Source organism: Aspergillus niger, assembly GCF_000002855.4.
Source record: "Aspergillus niger supercontig An13".
NCBI lineage: Eukaryota > Fungi > Ascomycota > Eurotiomycetes > Eurotiales > Aspergillaceae > Aspergillus > Aspergillus niger.
In genome coordinates this window covers 860,193-878,629 of record NT_166528.1, presented here as the reverse complement: position 1 = coordinate 878,629, position 18,437 = coordinate 860,193, and the positions used below count along the sequence as shown (strand labels likewise).

General features: G+C 51.5%; 7 protein-coding genes and 1 non-coding gene across 8 annotated transcripts; 5 read left to right on the top strand and 3 right to left on the bottom strand.

The window, feature by feature from the left end:
• Positions 1 to 525: 525 nt before the first annotated feature.
• Positions 526 to 1,892, top strand: An13g03940 (uncharacterized protein; the record flags this gene model as incomplete). The annotated part of the gene is made up of 3 exons (XM_059743987.1): positions 526 to 705; positions 781 to 858; positions 903 to 1,892. The coding sequence occupies 3 exons, from the start codon at positions 526 to 528 to the stop codon at positions 1,890 to 1,892; spliced, it is 1,248 nt and encodes a 415-aa protein (XP_059602204.1).
• Positions 1,893 to 2,328: 436 nt separating this feature from the next.
• Positions 2,329 to 4,073, top strand: An13g03930 (uncharacterized protein; the record flags this gene model as incomplete). The annotated part of the gene is made up of 4 exons (XM_059743986.1): positions 2,329 to 2,497; positions 2,541 to 2,640; positions 2,700 to 2,785; positions 2,827 to 4,073. The coding sequence occupies 4 exons, from the start codon at positions 2,329 to 2,331 to the stop codon at positions 4,071 to 4,073; spliced, it is 1,602 nt and encodes a 533-aa protein (XP_059602203.1).
• A 70-nt stretch (positions 4,074 to 4,143) lies between these two features.
• An13g03920 (uncharacterized protein) lies at positions 4,144 to 5,985 on the bottom strand (the record flags this gene model as incomplete). Its single annotated transcript, XM_059743985.1, has 2 exons — positions 4,144 to 5,456; positions 5,502 to 5,985. 2 exons carry the CDS (start codon positions 5,983 to 5,985, stop codon positions 4,144 to 4,146), a joined length of 1,797 nt encoding a protein of 598 aa, XP_059602202.1.
• A 332-nt stretch (positions 5,986 to 6,317) lies between these two features.
• An13g03910 (uncharacterized protein) lies at positions 6,318 to 7,915 on the top strand (the record flags this gene model as incomplete). The annotated part of the gene is made up of 3 exons (XM_059743984.1): positions 6,318 to 6,365; positions 6,413 to 7,353; positions 7,396 to 7,915. 3 exons carry the CDS (start codon positions 6,318 to 6,320, stop codon positions 7,913 to 7,915), a joined length of 1,509 nt encoding a protein of 502 aa, XP_059602201.1.
• A 1,715-nt stretch (positions 7,916 to 9,630) lies between these two features.
• Positions 9,631 to 10,472, bottom strand: An13g03900 (hypothetical protein; the record flags this gene model as incomplete). The annotated part of the gene is made up of 4 exons (XM_001396483.3): positions 9,631 to 9,663; positions 9,761 to 9,835; positions 9,894 to 10,119; positions 10,180 to 10,472. The coding sequence occupies 4 exons, from the start codon at positions 10,470 to 10,472 to the stop codon at positions 9,631 to 9,633; spliced, it is 627 nt and encodes a 208-aa protein (XP_001396520.3).
• Positions 10,473 to 12,776: 2,304 nt separating this feature from the next.
• On the top strand, positions 12,777 to 14,595 carry An13g03890 (uncharacterized protein; the record flags this gene model as incomplete). The annotated part of the gene is made up of 6 exons (XM_001396482.3): positions 12,777 to 12,896; positions 13,034 to 13,216; positions 13,273 to 13,287; positions 13,337 to 13,738; positions 13,790 to 14,143; positions 14,242 to 14,595. The coding sequence occupies 6 exons, from the start codon at positions 12,777 to 12,779 to the stop codon at positions 14,593 to 14,595; spliced, it is 1,428 nt and encodes a 475-aa protein (XP_001396519.3).
• Positions 14,596 to 14,810: 215 nt separating this feature from the next.
• Positions 14,811 to 14,929, bottom strand: 5S rRNA. The gene has a single exon (XR_009468049.1). It is a non-coding gene; the product is annotated as a 5S ribosomal RNA (ribosomal RNA).
• A 456-nt stretch (positions 14,930 to 15,385) lies between these two features.
• On the top strand, positions 15,386 to 17,848 carry An13g03870 (uncharacterized protein; the record flags this gene model as incomplete). The annotated part of the gene is made up of 4 exons (XM_059743983.1): positions 15,386 to 15,468; positions 15,555 to 15,966; positions 16,137 to 16,741; positions 16,789 to 17,848. The coding sequence occupies 4 exons, from the start codon at positions 15,386 to 15,388 to the stop codon at positions 17,846 to 17,848; spliced, it is 2,160 nt and encodes a 719-aa protein (XP_059602200.1).
• Between the last annotated feature and the right edge of the window lie 589 nt (positions 17,849 to 18,437).

Below are 18,437 nucleotides of genomic sequence, written 5' to 3'. Positions count from 1 at the left end.
CTGATACATCGGCCCTTGGCTGGCCCTTGGCTGGCTCTTAAGATGAGAGAGATATAGCTCAGCTCAGTCGGGGATCTCTCAGCATTTCCGGTGGTGATTCGGTCCCTGAGCAAGGACCAATTGGCTCCCCAAGCTTGTCCGCAATCCGGCCGAACCCAATCCCCGGTCGGTGCAGGGGTAGGAGTACCTTAGCAGTGACAGTTGCCTACTCAGTCGTGTTCCACGATGAATGACACATTGAGAGCTGTCCGCGTCACGTTCACACTCGTTCCCTTCTATTCACAAGCAACGACTCTTGAGAATGTCATGATGTTGATCTTTCGCCTCTTAAGGCCTTGATGACACGTGACCGACCTCGGGATGAGGCTTGACCGAGGCTGACTGCCAAATGCGGGGATGGCCAACCCAGCTCGGATATACCGCTTATACCTCCTTGCGCAACAGCCCCTTGTATCTCACATACCATTGACTTTATTCGAAACCATAGAAGTTGTTTCTTCAAATCAATACCAAGACAACGTCAAAATGTCGCAGCTGTCTTCTAATCCAATCCCATTTTCGGAGCCGCCATATCTCTGCGGGCTTCCTTCGCCCTACTACTCGCCGGGCCATCGTCGCTTTCAGAAAGCGTGTCGCGAATTTTTCTGGGAGCATTTACACAGTCATGCGGCAGAGTATGAGAAGGCCGGACAGGTTCCCGAGCATGTCTTCCACACTTTTTGCAAGCATAACATGCTTCTCCCGAACATCGGCGCGCCCTTGCCAGTGGAATGGCTGAAGCGCTTGGGAATTGCCGACATCCTGGGAGTCAAGGTGGAGGACTGGGACTATATGTACACGGGAATTTATTTTGACGAGGTAGGTATCCCTGGTGAACGACAGGGCACAACTGACAGCTTCAGATGGCACGATCCGGTATGGCTGGGCCGGGTTCATCCCTGAACGCCGGATTCAACTTTGCGATTCCGCCTGTCCTGAAGTATGGCAGCCGGGAGCTGCAGGAACGCTTTCTCCCGGATCTTTTGACTGGTCGCAAACGCTGCTGTATCGCTATCACGGAGCCAGAGGCAGGCAGCGATGTTGCCAACATCACCACGACAGCGACCAAGACACCAGACGGCAAGTATTACCTGGTCAATGGCGCGAAGAAGTGGATCACCAACGGGATCTGGTCTGACTTTGCGACCATGGCCGTTCGCACCGGTGGTCCGGGAGCGTCTGGCCTTTCTCTTCTGCTCGTTCCATTGAAGGGGCACCCCGGCGTCACGATGCGCCCGCTCAAGGTCACCGGCCCGATCACTAGTGGAACCACCTACATTGAATTGGACGATGTCAAGGTGCCTGTGGAGAATTTAGTCGGCCGAGAGGGGGACGGCATGCGAATGATCATGACGAACTTCAACCACGAACGCCTTTCGATCGCGGTCGGCGTCACGCGACAGGCTCGTGTGGCCCTGTCCACCGCCTTCCAATACTGCCTGAAACGAGAGGCCTTTGGCAAAACACTCATGGACCAACCCGTTGTTCGAAACCGCCTCGCTAGGGCGGGCGCTGAGTTGGAAACGCTGGGGGCCTTTGTTGAGCAGCTCCTCTACCAACTGTGTCATCTTTCCAAGGAAGAGGGGGATCGCAGGCTGGGTGGGATCACTGCCCTCGCCAAGGCCAAGGCGGGAATGGTGCTGAACGAGTGTGCACAGTGTGCGATTCTCCTATTTGGTGGAGCCGGGTTGACCCAAGGCGGACAGGGCGAGCTGGTCGAGTCGATTCTCCGGGAGGTGCCAGCTGCCCGGATCCCGGGTGGTAGTGAGGATGTTTTGCTTGACCTGGCCGTGCGACAGTTGGTGAAGGTCTATCAAACGGGGCAGAGGAAGTTGAATCAGTCGAAGATGTAGTTGGATTGGATGAACCTGGTGATCAAAGGTGTACACTAGTCAGTGACATTTCAGATGTGAATAGCACTTGTCGCGCATAACCTTACTGTCATCCATTCCACGTACTGCGGGATCTTATCAGGGGCTCAGGTATCTTCTGATGCCGTGATTTGCTGAACAGGTTGCACGGGACTCCACTGAGCTGCACTACAAGTGCAAATCCCAGTGCTATCGCTGGGGCTGCGTGTCCGACCGGCAGTTGTATCAGCTATGCAGATTAACCTTCTGGTAACCGGCAACTGCAGCACGCGTACTAATGGCAGCCACGCCGCTTCCCTGACTCGTCACACGCGTCACTTATCATCGGCCGATCCGACTTCTTATCAGCACCAAGAATGGAAGCCGCTTCAAATAACGGTCTCTGGCCGAAACCTCGACAGGCCATTCAACACGCACAATGGGTCTGAAGCAGCGGCTACAAGTGAAACATGGAGACCTGGTCTCGGGGGTCGACTCCAATGCAGATCTGGACCCCATTCCACGGAATTCGCCCCGGCGGACCTGGGGGTGGGTCAGCTTGACTGGATTTTGGATTTCTGAAGCTTTCTCCATCAGCATGTATCAGGGTAAGTCTCCTCTGCACAGAATTGAATTCATCTAATCGGTTAGTCACGTCTACCTCGGTGTCGAAAGGGCTGAACGCGGGTCTGGCGATCGCGGCAGTGGTCATCGGCCACATGCTCGTGTACATTCCAGTGGTGCTTGATGGGTTGGTTCCCAGAAGACCATCACAGCAGACAATCATAGAGAACTGTCTAACTGAAACAGATACGTGGGTTCAATTTACGGCATCAACTTTCCTATCCTCACCCGTGCCAGCTACGGCATGCGAGGGAGTTATTTTGCCGTCCTGAGTAAGCCTTCCTCAATTTGTCGACCGAATGTGACTGATCAGAACAAGTCCGCGGGCTCGTCGCCATCATCTGGTTCGGCACTCAGACGTACCAAACCGGAGAATGCATCTCGTCGATGATAAGTGCCATCTGGCCATCGTTCGAGCACCTCCCCAACCACCTTCCCAGTTCAGGGCCTATAACATCTGCTCGGCTGCTCTGCTTCTTCCTGGCCATTATCGTCCAACTCCCACTTTTATACCTGAACATTCCTCAGCTCCGCTACCTCTTTCTCGTCAAGATGGTTATTATGCCCATCTTCGGCCTCACTTTGTTCATCTGGGCTGTGGCGACAGCTCACGGCTTCGGTCCCGTCTTCTCCAAACCCAGCCAGATCACCGACGGGACCCCGGTGGCCGTGGTCTTTCTGCAATGTGTGACCAGCGCCATCGGGCCAAAAGCCACTCTTGCTCTGAATATGCCTGACTTTACGCGCTACGCGCACTCGCCTCGGCAAATTATCTGGACGCAGGCGTTGGGTTTGATCGTGCTCGTTTCTCTTTGTGGTGTCCTCGGTGCAACAGTCACCTCCGCCAGCGAGATCATCTATGGGGTGCAGACATGGAACCCGCTCCAGGTGGCTGCATTATGGAATAACCGTGCCGCGCAGTTCTTTGCTGCGCTGTGCTGGTCGCTGGCAGCCATAGGGACGAATCTATCTGCGAATAGTGTATCTTTCTCGAATGATCTAACGCTCTGGTTTCCTCGGTACATCAACGCAAGACGGGGTGCGTATGTGTGCGCGGTGCTCAGCATTCTGAGCTGCCCATGGTACATCCAGAATGAGTATGGATTCATTCCCATTAGAACCGCAAATACTAACTTCTATCCCAGCGCCGCATCCTTTTCCTCCTTCCTAGGCGGTTACTCTCTCTTCCTCGGGTCTCTGGCCGGCATCATTATAGTGGACTACTGGATCATCCGGAAACGACAGCTGCGCGTTCACTCACTCTACGACCCCCGGGGTACGCACTTTTTCACGTGGGGATTCAACCTGCGCGCATTCGCAGCATTTATCTGCGGGATCGCACCGAATCTGCCTGGTTTGGCGAATGCATGTGGACAGAGTGGCGTACCGGTCGGCGCAGTGTATCTGTATTCGCTCAGTTGGCTAGTGAGTATTCTCGTGTCAGGGGGAGTGTACTGGCTGCTTTGCAAAATCTGGCCGGTAGCAGTGGATGACGACGAGGGAGGTATCTGGGAGGCAGTAGAGGTTACTACCAAGGAACTAGAGAATTCCACCCAATGAACAGAATATCACACTAGTTAGATTATTATTCCAATGCAGCTACTTTAACTACCAACAGAACGGATTGCTATCAAAGATACTCCTGCCCCCTCGCCAACCTGGCCACCCTCGAACTCGCATACGCACCCTTCTTCGCCGTCTTCACTCCCATCCTCACCAACCCAACAAGATGCTGCACCCCGGCTACAACCCCATCAACAACCTGTACCTCCCCATCACCTCCCACAGACTTCTCAACAGCCCCCTTCAACTTCATCATCCCCGCACACCCAAGGACAATAACATCCGCACCAGCAATATTCACCAATCTTGTCGCAGCAGAACACATCGCCTCAACCACATCCTTCCCACCATTCCCCTTACCATCAGCACCATCCAACTCCAAAACCCCCATCCCACAAGCCTCCACCCCCGCACAGAACCCATCCAATCCAAACTTCCTCACCGCATCGCGATGAATAACCTTGGACCTCTCCGACGTAACCACCACGCCGAACCTCCCTCCCACAGTTCTCGCAGCCATCAAGCCGGCCTCCATGATCCCAATCACCGGGGCCGATAACTCTTCCCGCAGGGCATAAACAAGCGGATGGTCACTGAAACATGCCACCAGGAAAGCATCATACTGATCTGCTATGGGCAGGATAGCCCTTGCGGCGGCAGCAGCTGAAAGGACAGCATCAAGCGAGCCCTCAATTGCTGATGGCGCTGGGACGGGAGCCGTGAAAGGGACCACTTCAACATCTGGTGGAAGGGTCGGTTTCACCATAGCAATGCACGTCTCAGTCATCGAGGGTGTGGAGTTGGGGTTAATCAGCAGGACCTTTATCTTCCCCTTCTTCTCCGATTGTGCCTTCATCTCTGGAACAGTCCTATCCTCGACCGTAGACAAAGGGGGCTCCACTAGCCCCGTCTGCCCCGTAATCCTCCCATAATGCTCGACCCTGCGATGTCTCCCGAAATCAAAAGTGCGCGTCTTGCCCGCGCGACAAAGTCCCAAATCACAGTCCGCAATGATAATCTCATCGCCCTTCGTCTTCGCCTCAGCAATAATCCTCCCCTCAGGGTCAACAATACCCGACCCCGCGATGAGGGGATACTCCCCGTCATCAAGTCCACAACGTGCAGCACTAACCGAGAAACACGCATTCGTGTAACTATGGCACTGCATAACCAATTTATGATGAAACAGGGACAACTCCTCCGCCTCCTGGGGACTCATATCCGCCGACTGGCCCCAGAATTGCGGAGCGAAGCCATTGGTATTATACCCGCAGGCGACGATCTCCACGCCTTGCAGGCCGTATTCGCGCCACGATTCTGCCCAGCGGCGGTCATTGCAGATCATCATCCCCAGGATTGGATCTACAACATCCTTTTCACCTGCTTGATGGTGGGATAGTGATGGAGAGAGGAGCCCAGGCACACGAAACGCCTGAAATCCCAAATCTCCCGGTTTGAAATACCGCTTCTCGAGCTGGTTCACGGCCTTCGGATCCGGAAGGGGCTCCACGTCACCGGGGAGGTGGACCTTGCGGTATTTAGATAGGATAGACCCCGTCGCGGCGTGATAGTAAACGCAGCTGTTGAAGTGGTCGCCTGTGTCGGTAGCTTCCGCGAAGCCGACGATGATATCCACTGCTAGGTCGTGAGCGGTATCGAAGAGAGCTTTTGTGCGCGGCGCAGTGAGGATATCGCCGTGCTCGAACCAGTCTTCCAGCTCGGCTTCATCGAGAATCAGATACCGAGGGAAGAACGTCGTGAAGGCGATTTCCGGGAAGAGGACGAGTTTAGCACCTTGAGTAGCGGCGTCTTTGAGGAGGGTGATCATTCGATTTAGTGTTTCTTCGCGCGAGGACCATTTGTTGGTCGTGCCCATTTGGGCGGCGGCGAGGCGGACGGTGCGAGGCATTGTGTGGTGTAGTGGTATCCTGGTGAGGGGGGCAGGAGTTGAGGGGTAAGTTGGGGATGCTGTATCCTCGGTATCTGGTAAATAGTAACTGCAGATATACTTCTTGGTTTGTCCGGATATATTTCCGCGTGGTCGTTGTTGAGCTGGCCTGATTAGGCAGGTCGGGGTAGACCCTATCGCTATCTTAGAGTCGATCTTATCGTCGGCCGATCCGAAGTTCACCATTACTAGTGCTCGCAGAAAGCAGGTGATAACGATAGTGATTTATTATTATCGTGGGTCTCTCTATGGTGCTCGCAAAGCTGGAACAGCAGAATACAACACTCATCGGAATGAAGGCTACCCCAGGAATCGACTTGATTATCATCAACGCTACAGTGGTACGTGCCATGCTACTCCGTACCATACAGATGGATCATCCTCACAGCAGCAGGCCACCGCCTCCGATGTAGTTCCCAATCAAGATATCGCCATCTCCGACGGCAAGATCGTCCTTCTGGGACAGAATCTCCCGGCACTCTTCCATAGCGCAGCAACGCTCGATGCAGAAGGCGCATACGTGACGCCAGGTGGTGTCGACAGCCATGTGCATCTGCAGCAGGACAACTCTCCGACCGGTGATACCTGGGAGTCAGGGACTCGCTCGGCCATCGCAGGAGGGACAACCACGGTCCTAGCCTTTGCCAGTCAGAAACGCACCGATGAGTCTCTCTTTCCTGTCGTTGAGGAATATCACCGAAGGGCCAGCGGCCAGGCTTACTGCGACTACGGCTTCCATCTCATCCTGACCAACCCAACTCCAACCGTCCTCGATAAGGAGCTCCCAGTGCTAGTCAGCAGTGGCATCAGCTCTGTAAAGCTGTACATGACATATCAGCCGATGCGGCTGGGAGATGGCGAGATTCTGGATGTCATGGAGTCCACCCGCCGGCTGGGGATGACGACGATGGTGCACGCCGAGAATCATGAGATGATCCAGTGGATGACGGAGAAATTGGAGGCACGCCGCCGTACTGAGCCATATGGTCATGCTCTGGCGCGTCCTAATATTGCAGAAGATGAGGCGACATATCGTGTTATTTCTCTGTCTGAGCTGGCTGATGTTCCCATCTTGATCGTGCACATGTCGTCCAAGCTGGCTGCGGCACATGTGCGAGCGGCCCAGACACGGCTGCTGCCGGTCCACGCGGAAACCTGCCCACACTATCTGTTCTTCACGAGCGAGCGCCTAAAAGATGAAAACTTTGAAGGAGCCAAATGTGTATGCTCGCCAGCGTTGCGAGAGGATCCGATGGACCTGGAGGCGATGTGGGCGGGACTGGCGAATTCGACCTTCACGACAGTCTCAAGCGACCACGCACCATCCAAGTAAGTCGCCCGCTGCTGTTTTGTTCACTGCTGACGAGGTAGATTTGATCATCCTCTCGGCAAGAAGAAGGGCACATCCAGCTTCACTCAGATCCCCAATGGCTTGCCCGGGTTGGAAACTCGACTACCCACGATGTTCTGCGGCGGTGTGCTCACCGGTCGCATCTCGATCCAGAAGTTCGTCGAACTGACGAGCTCAAACCCAGCCAAGCTGTACGGACTTGGGAGTACCAAGGGGACAATCCAGCCCGGTTTCGACGCGGATCTGACGATCTGGTATCCCACGCCAGAGCAAGCTGCCTCTCACGGCACGTCTATCATGACACCGTTCCAGCTGTCCAACGACATGCTGCACCATGACATCGACTACACGCCGTTTGAGGGATTGGAGTTCACCAACTGGCCTCGGTACACGATCCTCCGCGGACAGACCGTGTGGAACCGCGACGCTGGGGGCATCACCGGCAGCAAGGGAGACGGAGCTTTCCTGAAGAGAGGGCCGAGCACATTGAGCAAGCCGCGGAATGTGTTTGTCAATGAGTTTAATCCGTACTCTAGTTAGTAGCAATAGACACAGCAAGGAAACCAACATGATTCATGAAGACAAATGATCGATTGGCATGATAATGACCAAAATAATATAGACAGTAGTATAAAAAGAATTCACCCAAGTGCGGTCGATCCAGGTATAATCCCAATCACAGCGCCTTGCACATAAGAAAATCAAAGGAAAGCCATCATCACGATACTAACAACCACAACAACAACATTCGGCGGCTTCGAGGCAGCACTCGCACCATTCCTCGCAGAGGAAGCAGCAGCACATTGTGATGAGACAGGTGGTCAGGCAACCACGGTCTTTGGAGGGTTCTTGTTGGGGAGGCGCATATTGCATGGGCTGGGGAGGTGGGTACTGGCCACCAGGAGGAGGGTAGCTATGAAACAGAGCGTTAGTGTTGGAGCTCGGACAGAATGATCCATACTGTTCAGGGGGTACGTACTATCCCTGGGGAGGCGGTTGCTGCTGGTAGGACATGGCTCTGGCTCTATTTGGTTCTAGAGTCTGATGGGAGAAGGTATTGTATGGGGTCACACAAAGGTGGCCAGTGGACCAGCGGGGAGCTCAGGAGTTATATAGCCGGAATCCACGGAACCCGCTCAGGGCGCCAGACAGGCAGACGCATTGCTGGCTCAATTCAGTCAGCCCTGCGGACAGACACCAGTCGAGCTGGCGGATCTTGGCCCTGCAAATTTTGCTGGGATGCGATCCACCGCCGAGGGTGCGATTGGACGTGCGGTCAGATGAAAGTGAATCAGCCATCGAGAAGGAGCATGGAAGATCCCCGTGCCGAGCCCAAAGTATTGGCTTGGGAGGAAGACAACATTGGCACTAAGAATAGATACATATTGAACCAGGTCAGGTAACACAACACCATGGGAACTGCCAGTTCGGGCGGGTGCATCCGCAACCTACCACAACAGCAGCAACAACAACAACCACGATAATACTTAAGTGATGGTGGCGCCAAGCACACCCTGCCCCGTCGGGCGGGAAAGTGGATCACCAGTCAGGTCGGACTTGCCTGCCATTTCACTGACTCTCACTCATTCAGGAGAACCGAGCCAAGCCGCCAAGAGTTCCGGCAGGGATGATGGGGAGACGCTGACTGGCCATTCCTCCAGCGTGAAATTGCGCTCTCCCCAAAGCTGTAGCGCCAAGGCCTGGAAGCGCCCCTTAAGGCTGGCGGGACCCACCCAAGCTTCACCCGTCACCCAATCACCCCGCACCACCATCATCCCCCCCGGGTCTTGGAGCCCTCCTCGGCTCTGGAAGAACGCTGTTGCCTACGCCATCATCGTGGCTGGTGTGAAATGCATGTGAGGCTGGTTATGCATGACAATGATTTATTTATGTCCATATCTGCTGCAAGGGGGGAAACAGATTCCACGTTCATTCTACGACTCTCAGCTTATATACTATGGCTTGTTAAGTCCACAACATTGATCATGTCTCCTACTCTCCTCGATCAATATCCAAAAAGATAACGTAGTAAACCTTTGTTTTATTCAGAGGCTCATATTAGCCCGAGAGGGGTTAATGAGACCCATTGCAGTGCAGTTTCAGTATGGTATCAGATATTTGTAGACGTTCAGTATACATAATCACCAATTAATCATAAGTAGTGCTGTCTATCAAACACAATGTACGTAATATTGTAAACAGAACAAGATTACCTACTGCAGTTACTTGATAGTATGGAACGCTTCATCAAACATTCATAGTCTTCTTGATATGATTATGGACCTAATCTAGGACTATTAGATCTTTTCTACTATTCCTACAATCCAAACACTTGGGAATATTCCCGGTGGAAACTCGATCCAACAGTGCTTGCATGAAGCTTACGTGTAAAATCGTATTGATCGACCTCGTAGTCTCTTTGTCAAACTCATAACTCTTCATATATATCACGTATGATATCTTATGGAACATTTCTTATCTATAATGAAGAGAATAGCCGACGGATTTACAACCCCACCAACGTATCAATCCAAAATATCGCATGCTGCCCCTCCCCCTTGACATTCAAATCATCATCGCCATTCCGAAAGACCGCATCCGGCGCCCCCTCAAACCACAAATGATATCCAGGTCCATCATCGGGATAAATATTATCTCCTCGCGGCGTGATGATATACCTGCCTTCCTCCTTTGGCCACTCCTCAAACCAGAGATCTGTGCCCTCATCATCAAGTCCAATCCAACTAGCGATACCCGGGTAGTCAGCATATGGTAAAGATTTGGAAAGATTGGGTACTACATACTGCCCCTTCAGCGCCAAATACTTGCCCGTCTCGGTCTCCTTGAACCGGAATCCATTGTCACCTTGCTCAACGTAGAACCGGTCACCCTGTAGTGCCTCCGTGGCATTCGCGTATAGTGCGCCGGAGGAATCGTAATGCTCGACGTTCTTGCGAGAATCGTTCAGGAGCTGGTCGTAGCCGGTGATGTTACCCTCGTCGTCACGCTGGAAGGGCAAACTGCGTCGGAAACTGCGAAGGTTGACGGTTCTGCCCGGTGCGAATTTAGGGTGGTGAGTGCGATAAGTGCGGCCCATTGTGATTTTGTATGTGCGGGTAAATCAGAGTATACTGGTTGCAGTGGTGGTATTTTGCTAGTTGCTGTCTGGTAGAATGACTTAACCTCCTGGATTGAAGAGAGACGTGGTTTATATGCTTATCCTGAGGATCTTTTGTACTTGATCGTCAGCGAGGTTGATATCATCATGATCATGAACATGTGTTCATCTGCAATGAATGCGATGAACTGTCTGTGGGCCTGATCTTGTTAAGTTCGTGATGGCGACCCGATCACTTCCAGAAATAGTAATTCGTGAAGACATCACCAAGTAGGGTGGAGACTTCGTGCATCCCTAGCGCATTTCACGAGATGATCTATATCCAACTATTGTGTTCTCTGACGATATTGTTTTCTAAATAGTATGTCATGCTGATGCTACACGCAGATATCAGGAGGACATTGCCTTAACCTAGGGCTGTCTTGTTAAGAACTATGAATATCGCAGAAGGGAATACCAGCACTGTCCCTACAAAACACCCCCCGGGGTAGTTTCTGGTTAGATCATGAAGCCGGATGACCACATAGAAATGGCGCCTGGTAGTCATCTGGCTGCCAGATCTAGAATTATCTCTGCGCTGTAGTGACCGGCGATCATGTGTCGCTGCATACGTCTTCATATCAATTAGTATATCACTACCTATTTAGTAGCTAATTAAGAAGCTCAACAGGAAGATTGCTCGGTATTACCGCCTCCAGCAAATTGACTCGCATGATGGTTGAGCCCCACAGAACTACTCTCCCTTCATTTGCTACATTCTGCTCAGCACATTAGCTGAAGAACAAGAGGGATACTAAAGGGAGTGGCCTCAGTCAATCACCATTTTCTCGAATTTTGAAAAGTTAAAAGAATCGCAGTGGTGGTGAACACTGGAGCGCTTGACATTTCGATACGTCACTATGATGAGCATCCACTTAGGTTAGTGGAGCCCCACCGACTCAAGAGTAAGGTTTTATCGATCTTTGATCATTTCTATATTGATCTTCAGTAATTATTACTAAGACCCTATTGCGTATATAAAGCATAAATCTTCATGAGGGTTTTTTTAAACATGACTTTTTAAATATCATAGGCCGGATTTTATGTCAGTTACATATTCAGTCACCAGTACCGGATCAGGCAGTTTTAAGGCTACCAGGCGACGACCCCATGAAACAATCAACTACAAACAACAACGCATCAGAAAAAAATGGAATAGAAAGTAATACAAAAGACATGAGATGCAGAAGACAAGAGATTCATTTTCGGATGCGTGCTGCTTTAATATCTTGAGAAGGTCACTCAATCTTAAAAGCAGGTTAACGTGCCATGTCTATCTTTCTTTCATCTTTGTAATATGTAACATACTTCCATATGATATCCTGTACTTCCCAGTCTGTCATGATCTATGGGTCTATCAGACGCAATGAAGATTACTGTGACGAGCATATGATATTCAGACAAATTCTGCCAAGTTATTCGCGGTTGCAGCGCAGACTCTGCAGCAACAGCGAACCTATAGGATAATACTTTAGTAGCAGATGCTGACATGATCTTTACCCAAATTTTCTTGTGAGAGCGGGAAAATATGGATTCAGTAATGCCGGCAAGTAAATCTATGACTGCCATTCCAAATTTCATACAGCACCTGTAGTAGCGAGAGCAGAACCATGGGCTTGAACTGGATTTATGCAAATGAACGGTTGCCACATTTCCCTCCATGTTCATGGCCCTTAAGGAGTCCAACCAGATCTTGGTTATGATAGCGTGGGCACTCAGGTTTCTGGCAGGCTCCCTACTTCATTGCTCTTGCTGGGGAGCTTTTTCAGCCGTTTGTAGGCAACGGACAATTACATGCGGTGCAACTATCGAGGCTCGCTCCGAGCCCTTGTGCGATGGCGATGAAAGCTCACCACGTGGGCGGGAAACCTCAGTCCCACAGATGATGTATGTGGGGTGGTAAAGATGATCCATGTCCGGCCACCTTTCAGACTGTCGAGTATGCCGCTTCTATTATCGTACGCATTCTCGCTTTGAGGGAATGCAATGGCGAGGATTTGTATATGAGGCCGGAGATATCTATGTTATATGGAGTCGTTGAACTAGGCTACTGACAATATCCTTCCTTCTGCGCCAGATGGTAAGTCACATCTGCGATGGTATTTCTTCCACATAAGCCCCTTTCTTCGACTCTCTCATGATCAGCTGCTCAATAATCCACTGATACGGTTTACTCGAGCTTCTGCTTTCAAATAACCTAATTTAAATTCGACTACTGCGAAGAACAGGAGTTCATAAGAAACCATGGTTGGTTCTGTCGCGCTAATCAGCTCGACATCGCGTAGTGGAGCCCTGCCGGATGACGTGTCAACCAACCAAGTACAAAGTAATGCACAGGCGCTTATCAGAGGGTCTGCGGGGTTGGTTAGTTCGCCAACTATCCAACAAGTGATCATAAAATTTTCAACAATTTTGCACCGGGGTATCCCAATCACAACCATACCTTGACGCCGTCTCGACGTATTCCTAAAGTTATATTAAACATCCTATCCTGCTCGGAGGGCGACGCGATGTCCACGGTCGACAGCCCCTTGCTAGGGCACAGGCCTCAGCACGAGCCTCAAGGGGATGAGCATCCACTGTACCACGGTAAACGACGGGAGGCTTCCGGCTCCAATATTATCAAGGTTCTAGCTGTCTTCTGGACGTTCTTGATCATGGGAGCGGTCGATGCAGCATATGGGGTAAGGAACTGTAGAGAAGAACAGACCTGCCAGTATTGAAACTAACCCTCGACCAGCCTTTGATTCCGTACGTAAGTGCAATCTCACCATCCTGTTGTAAATAGGCTGTTGAGTAGAAAGCTTGAGAAATACTACAACATCTCCCACGCCACCGTTTCGCTTTTATTCCTTTCCCCCGTTTGTGGCTACACGCTTGCCGCACTGCTGAACAGCGAAATCCACGTTCAGGTGGGCCGTCGTGGCATTGCTTTCATTTCGGCGATCTGCCACTTTCTAACGTTTAGCATTGTTGCCCTGCATCCTCGATACCCTATTGTTGTGGTATCTTTTGCGCTGTCTGGGTTCGGAACCGGGCTAGCAGACTCGGGATGGAACGCTTGGATAAGCAGCCTGCCTCGCTCGAACGAACTACTGGGGATGCTGCATGGCTTGTATGGACTGGGAGCTGTGCTAAGCCCATTGATTGTGTCTGGACTGGTAACTAGGGCTAAAGTTCCATGGTTTTATTTCTACACTATCATGGTACCGCATCTCTGATATCCATGCCCCCTCAGTTGCTCATGTATGATCTAGGCTGCGTGCGCTACTTTTGAAGTAGTTGTCTGCACAATCGCCTTTTGGGGGGATAGACCGGTTACCCGAGAGGAGGGGGATGATCACCATGAGAGTGAACATGGTAGCCTGAAACATGCTCTTTTCCAACAGCCATATGCTCGGGTGACTTGGATCTGCGCTCTCTTCCTGCTTATTTACGTTGGGATTGAAGTCGCTTTGGGTGGATGGACGGTGGTTTTCATGATGCAGGTACGCCATGGTAGCCCGTTTGCCAGCGGCATGGCTGTTACGGGATTCTGGCTGGGTATCACCTGTGGCCGCATATTTCTCGGATTCGTTACACCGATGATGGGCGAAGAACCGGCAGTTACAGTATGTCACCTTTCTCTCCTTTCCCATAATTCCTTTCTTTTTCTCATTCTTCACCTTGGTCAATGCCGCCTAAAGAACTTGATACTTACTTCCCGTAGCTATATTCTGTGCTGGCGATAATTTTCGGCTTCATCTACTGGCTCGTGCCGAATTTCAACGTCTCGGCAGTCGCAGTATCGCTACAAGGCTTCTTCCTAGGTCCTCTGTTCCCGGTCCTTATCGCAGTGGCCACCAAGTTGCTTCCACAATCTCTGCACGTGAGCTCGATCGGCTTTGCCTCGGCGATCGGAGGGGCTGGAGCTGCACTGATGCCATCTGCAATCGGTGCAGTTGCAGAAGCGAAAGGAGTTCAGATTCTGCAGCCCTTCATTCTGGGGCTTTCAGGTGTGGCGCTGGTGTTGTGGATGTCTTTGTGGTGGATTTCGAAAGAGAATTCAAGGACGTCGAGGTAGAAAATTCAGCCAGTTCGATAGAGAAGCGCTCTGCTATCGCACATGATCGAGCAACTTCCGAGACGATGCCGAGAAGCAATAACACCAAGTGGATTGTACACTGAAACAGTGACCACTCATTCACTCTTGACATGACTGAGGTCTCTGGGTATCTATTATCTGTTCGATAAAACCGGTCGTGAAGAGAATAGAAAAAGAAGAAAAAAAAGAAAATTACATACAACAGAAGGGATTCGCTGGTGGTCACCCACCCAACTACTAACCTCCCGGCGTGTGGCTTGAGTACGGCTGAGCGGACGGGAAGCCCTATTTTCCACACCCTGTGGTCGTATGTGCTTGATAACAAGAAAGCAAGATCTATATGCAGTCACTGTCAGGGTTGATGAGGTAGATGTCATGAGAACCCGAACCCCTTCATTCGCGGTTTCGCAGACTGCTCCACATCAGGCTCGGTGCTCGATCCCGATCAACAACCATCAACGCATGCCCGTCTTTCACGGAAGGTTCTCGCTCAGAAATAGTTCGTAGATCGAAATTATCAATCATAGAGCGACAAATTAGGATCATGTGTAAAACGAATCTACTATAAACGGCTAGAGCCATTCTCTGATTGGTTCCGGAAAGCTTCGGGCATGTGACTTGGGAGCAACGCCTTCCCGCCAGGAATCCCCGCTTCCGCTAATTATCCCCATATTCTTCCCCTCACCAAGTTTCTTCTCTGTCCATTGATCCAATGGTCTGCGACATTTCGGCTCTTTCATAATGGGCAGTGTCTCATGCCCCCTTCACGATGAATACCCCACCTCCTCGTCGACCTGGTCGCCAGAAACGACCGCGAGTTCCTGATGCGCTCCGCAAGAGAGCCGCCCGCGCGTATGCTTTCCCCTCCCAACCAAGCTACAAAAACAGCCATTGACACTTGTTGAATCGTTAGATGCCTGCCTTGTCGCCAACACAAGGAAAAATGTACTTTCACCGTCACACTCTGTTGCACCCGCGTTTCCTCCACGTCCTTCGACTGATCAAGGGCTCGCTTTAGGCCATGGTGGCGGCCCGCCCTGCGCTCGCTGCCAGCAACACAACCGCACCTGTCACTTCGAAGATGCTCGACCAAAGCCGTCGGCTATGCTTGCAGCGCCGTCACAACGTGAAATTCAAATGGAACGCATTATACGTCACTTCCTGGGCGATGACATCTCGCTCGACCCTGCTCGGCTAGAGGAGACTGCCGACTTGCTGGAAAACGGCCGGTATCGCGGGACTCTTCCAGAGACGCGAGGAAAGGGGGATGAGGACCAGACATCGGAGAGCTATTCGCTGGAGCCATTGTCAACCAACACCATGCGTATGTCTAGGGAAATGTTCAAAAAAGTGCAACTGTTAACTGGCCTTGCACCAGACTATTCAGGTGAACTGTCACATTGGAATTTCTCCAAGATGATCCGTCGACGTCTACAGAGCTTGGGTACTCCTAAAGGACAGAATGATGCATGCGCTCCTTTTCTTGCTTTCAGCCATTGCACCGCTGACGGATCGATTAGGGGTTAAATCCCTCGGATGGATTCTTTCGCGCTACCGGCCTCCAGTCGGCCAGTTCGTGTGTCGCCTCCGCTATAGAATACTTCCCACCTCGTCCTGTTGCTGAATTCCTCACCAACACATTTCTCGAGTATGCACAGACAAATTACTTCTATTTTCCTGAAATTGTCTTTCGGGAGAAGATGGATTACTATTACTCTGTCGACCGACCACTGGTGATCGATGATGCGGGTTGCATCTGCACACTGTTGATGACTTTCGCCATTGGCACTCAATTTGCATATATGCAAACTTCCTCGACTGAGAAGCCTCCTTTTTCGGAAGACATTCCTGATGATCGCATTGGAATGGATCTATATCGGTTCTCGTGTCGCTTGATCCCTGATCTCATCACCACCGCCTCGCTTGAGACTGTGCAGGCCTTTCTATTATTGGGCGTGTATACGTTGCCGATTGATACCGCAGGGTTGGCCTATACGTACTACGGCCTGGCAATTAAAATGGCCATTCAAAACGGAATGCACCGAAAGCATATTTCACCAACGATTCCACAAGTGATAGTGGAATGGCGGAACCGTTTGTGGTGGACAGCGTACACCCTTGAAAGGTGAGGCACTAGCCTACGTCGTGTGAACTGGGCTAATAGTGGCCAAGCCGCATCAGCATTCTTCATGGACGTCCTGTATCTGTCTCTCCCTCAGAAACAGACGCCGATATGCCCGCCGACCTGGCTGAGCTACACCCGCCAAGCGGTATCTCGAATTTACCAAATGTTACGGCAGCCATCCTCTTGACCAAAAAGCTTGAGAAAGTGGCACAGGTTATCCTCCGACTGCGACGATGTCCACGTAGTCATCAAGACACCTATCTTCACCAATTATACAACCTGAGGGCGGACCTGAGCAAGTGGTGGGATTCACTTCCAAATACGGTGCACTGCCGCGACCTAGACCCTGCCGGGCCCTTATTTCGATGCAATGTGCATCTTGAACTACATTACGCTACTGCATTAATATACATGGGCCGACCTTTTATCTTCCTACAAAAGGCTGCGGGTAGTGTTGGGTACGGATCAGAAACGGAGGGTAGTCGTGCAGAGTCAATCGAGAAGTTCTCCCGAAACTGCACACAAGCAGCCATAAGAATCATTGACCTCTGTCAGCTGCTGCATGACTCGGTCGGACTTGCACGCGTGTCATACACAGAGTTCAGCTCTTGCCGTACCGCTCTGCTGGCTTTGATTGCGCAGCTCCTGACCGGGTCGTCGGAACCGATAGGTGGCGCTCTAACGCGAGGCATGGGCCTGATCCGCCAGATCTGTGTAGGACTGGAGTCTGCTCGGTCGGAGGTTGCAGTAATCGAAGCGCTTGAGCGTGCTCGACAGCAGCTGGATCACGGCGAACGAAGCCCCTCGGGAGAAGCGCCTGAGACAGGTTATGATCAATTCCAAAAATGGGCCAAGCTGTGGCGCCTGGGTCCTCTGGGCTCCGAAGCTTTTCCCTCTCCGGGAGGGGTTGAGTCCCCGAATAATCCAGGGAGTATTCCATCATTCGACGGGTTTTTCTCATCGTTCCCCCAGGAGCTTGATGCCTTTGCGGCGATTCCTGTCTCCGAGGATACTGCAGCGCCACCCAGCATATGGCCAGTATCGGATACGTTCCTCTCAATCCCTGACAACACGGGCGCTGAATGGGGGCTTGGTGGGCCTTTATGAAGGTCGAATGAGTACCAGGTTGTATATTACCATATTACTATCTTGAATGGGCGTTTATCATATGGCCCCTACCACTACGAATGTTGGAAAGTAACAGCTTCTATTAGTAGCAGTCAGATATTGTAAACCCGCCACGGTGCGAGCCAAGGCGCTATGTTATAAATCGTATGATTCTTCGGTACATGAGGCCCCTTAAACGCTTAAGAGTATTCAGGTTCAGGGAACAGCTGTGTAGCCGGTGCTGTGTCGGATGGAGAGAGGGGCGGATTCTTGTCCGGGTACCGGTACCCGAGTAGTCCGGATTGGTTGACTATGAATTAACCCTAGTCAACTGAACTTCGGCAGTGCTCGTTTCAGGCATGCCCACGAGAGAAGGCTGAAAGTTTCTGCTGAAATTTGTACACTAGCTTATCAGTCGATCCTGGTACAGTGGAAATTTTTTCTTCGGGGTATAGAAATCAGCAGCAGCACGCAGAGAAATTGTGCGCATCTTCGGGATCGGTATCCGAACCCAACTGCGCGGGAAAGACTCCGATTCCGGGACCCAGCAAGTCCGGCATGAGGGCCCGAAGCACTGAGAGACCTCGCT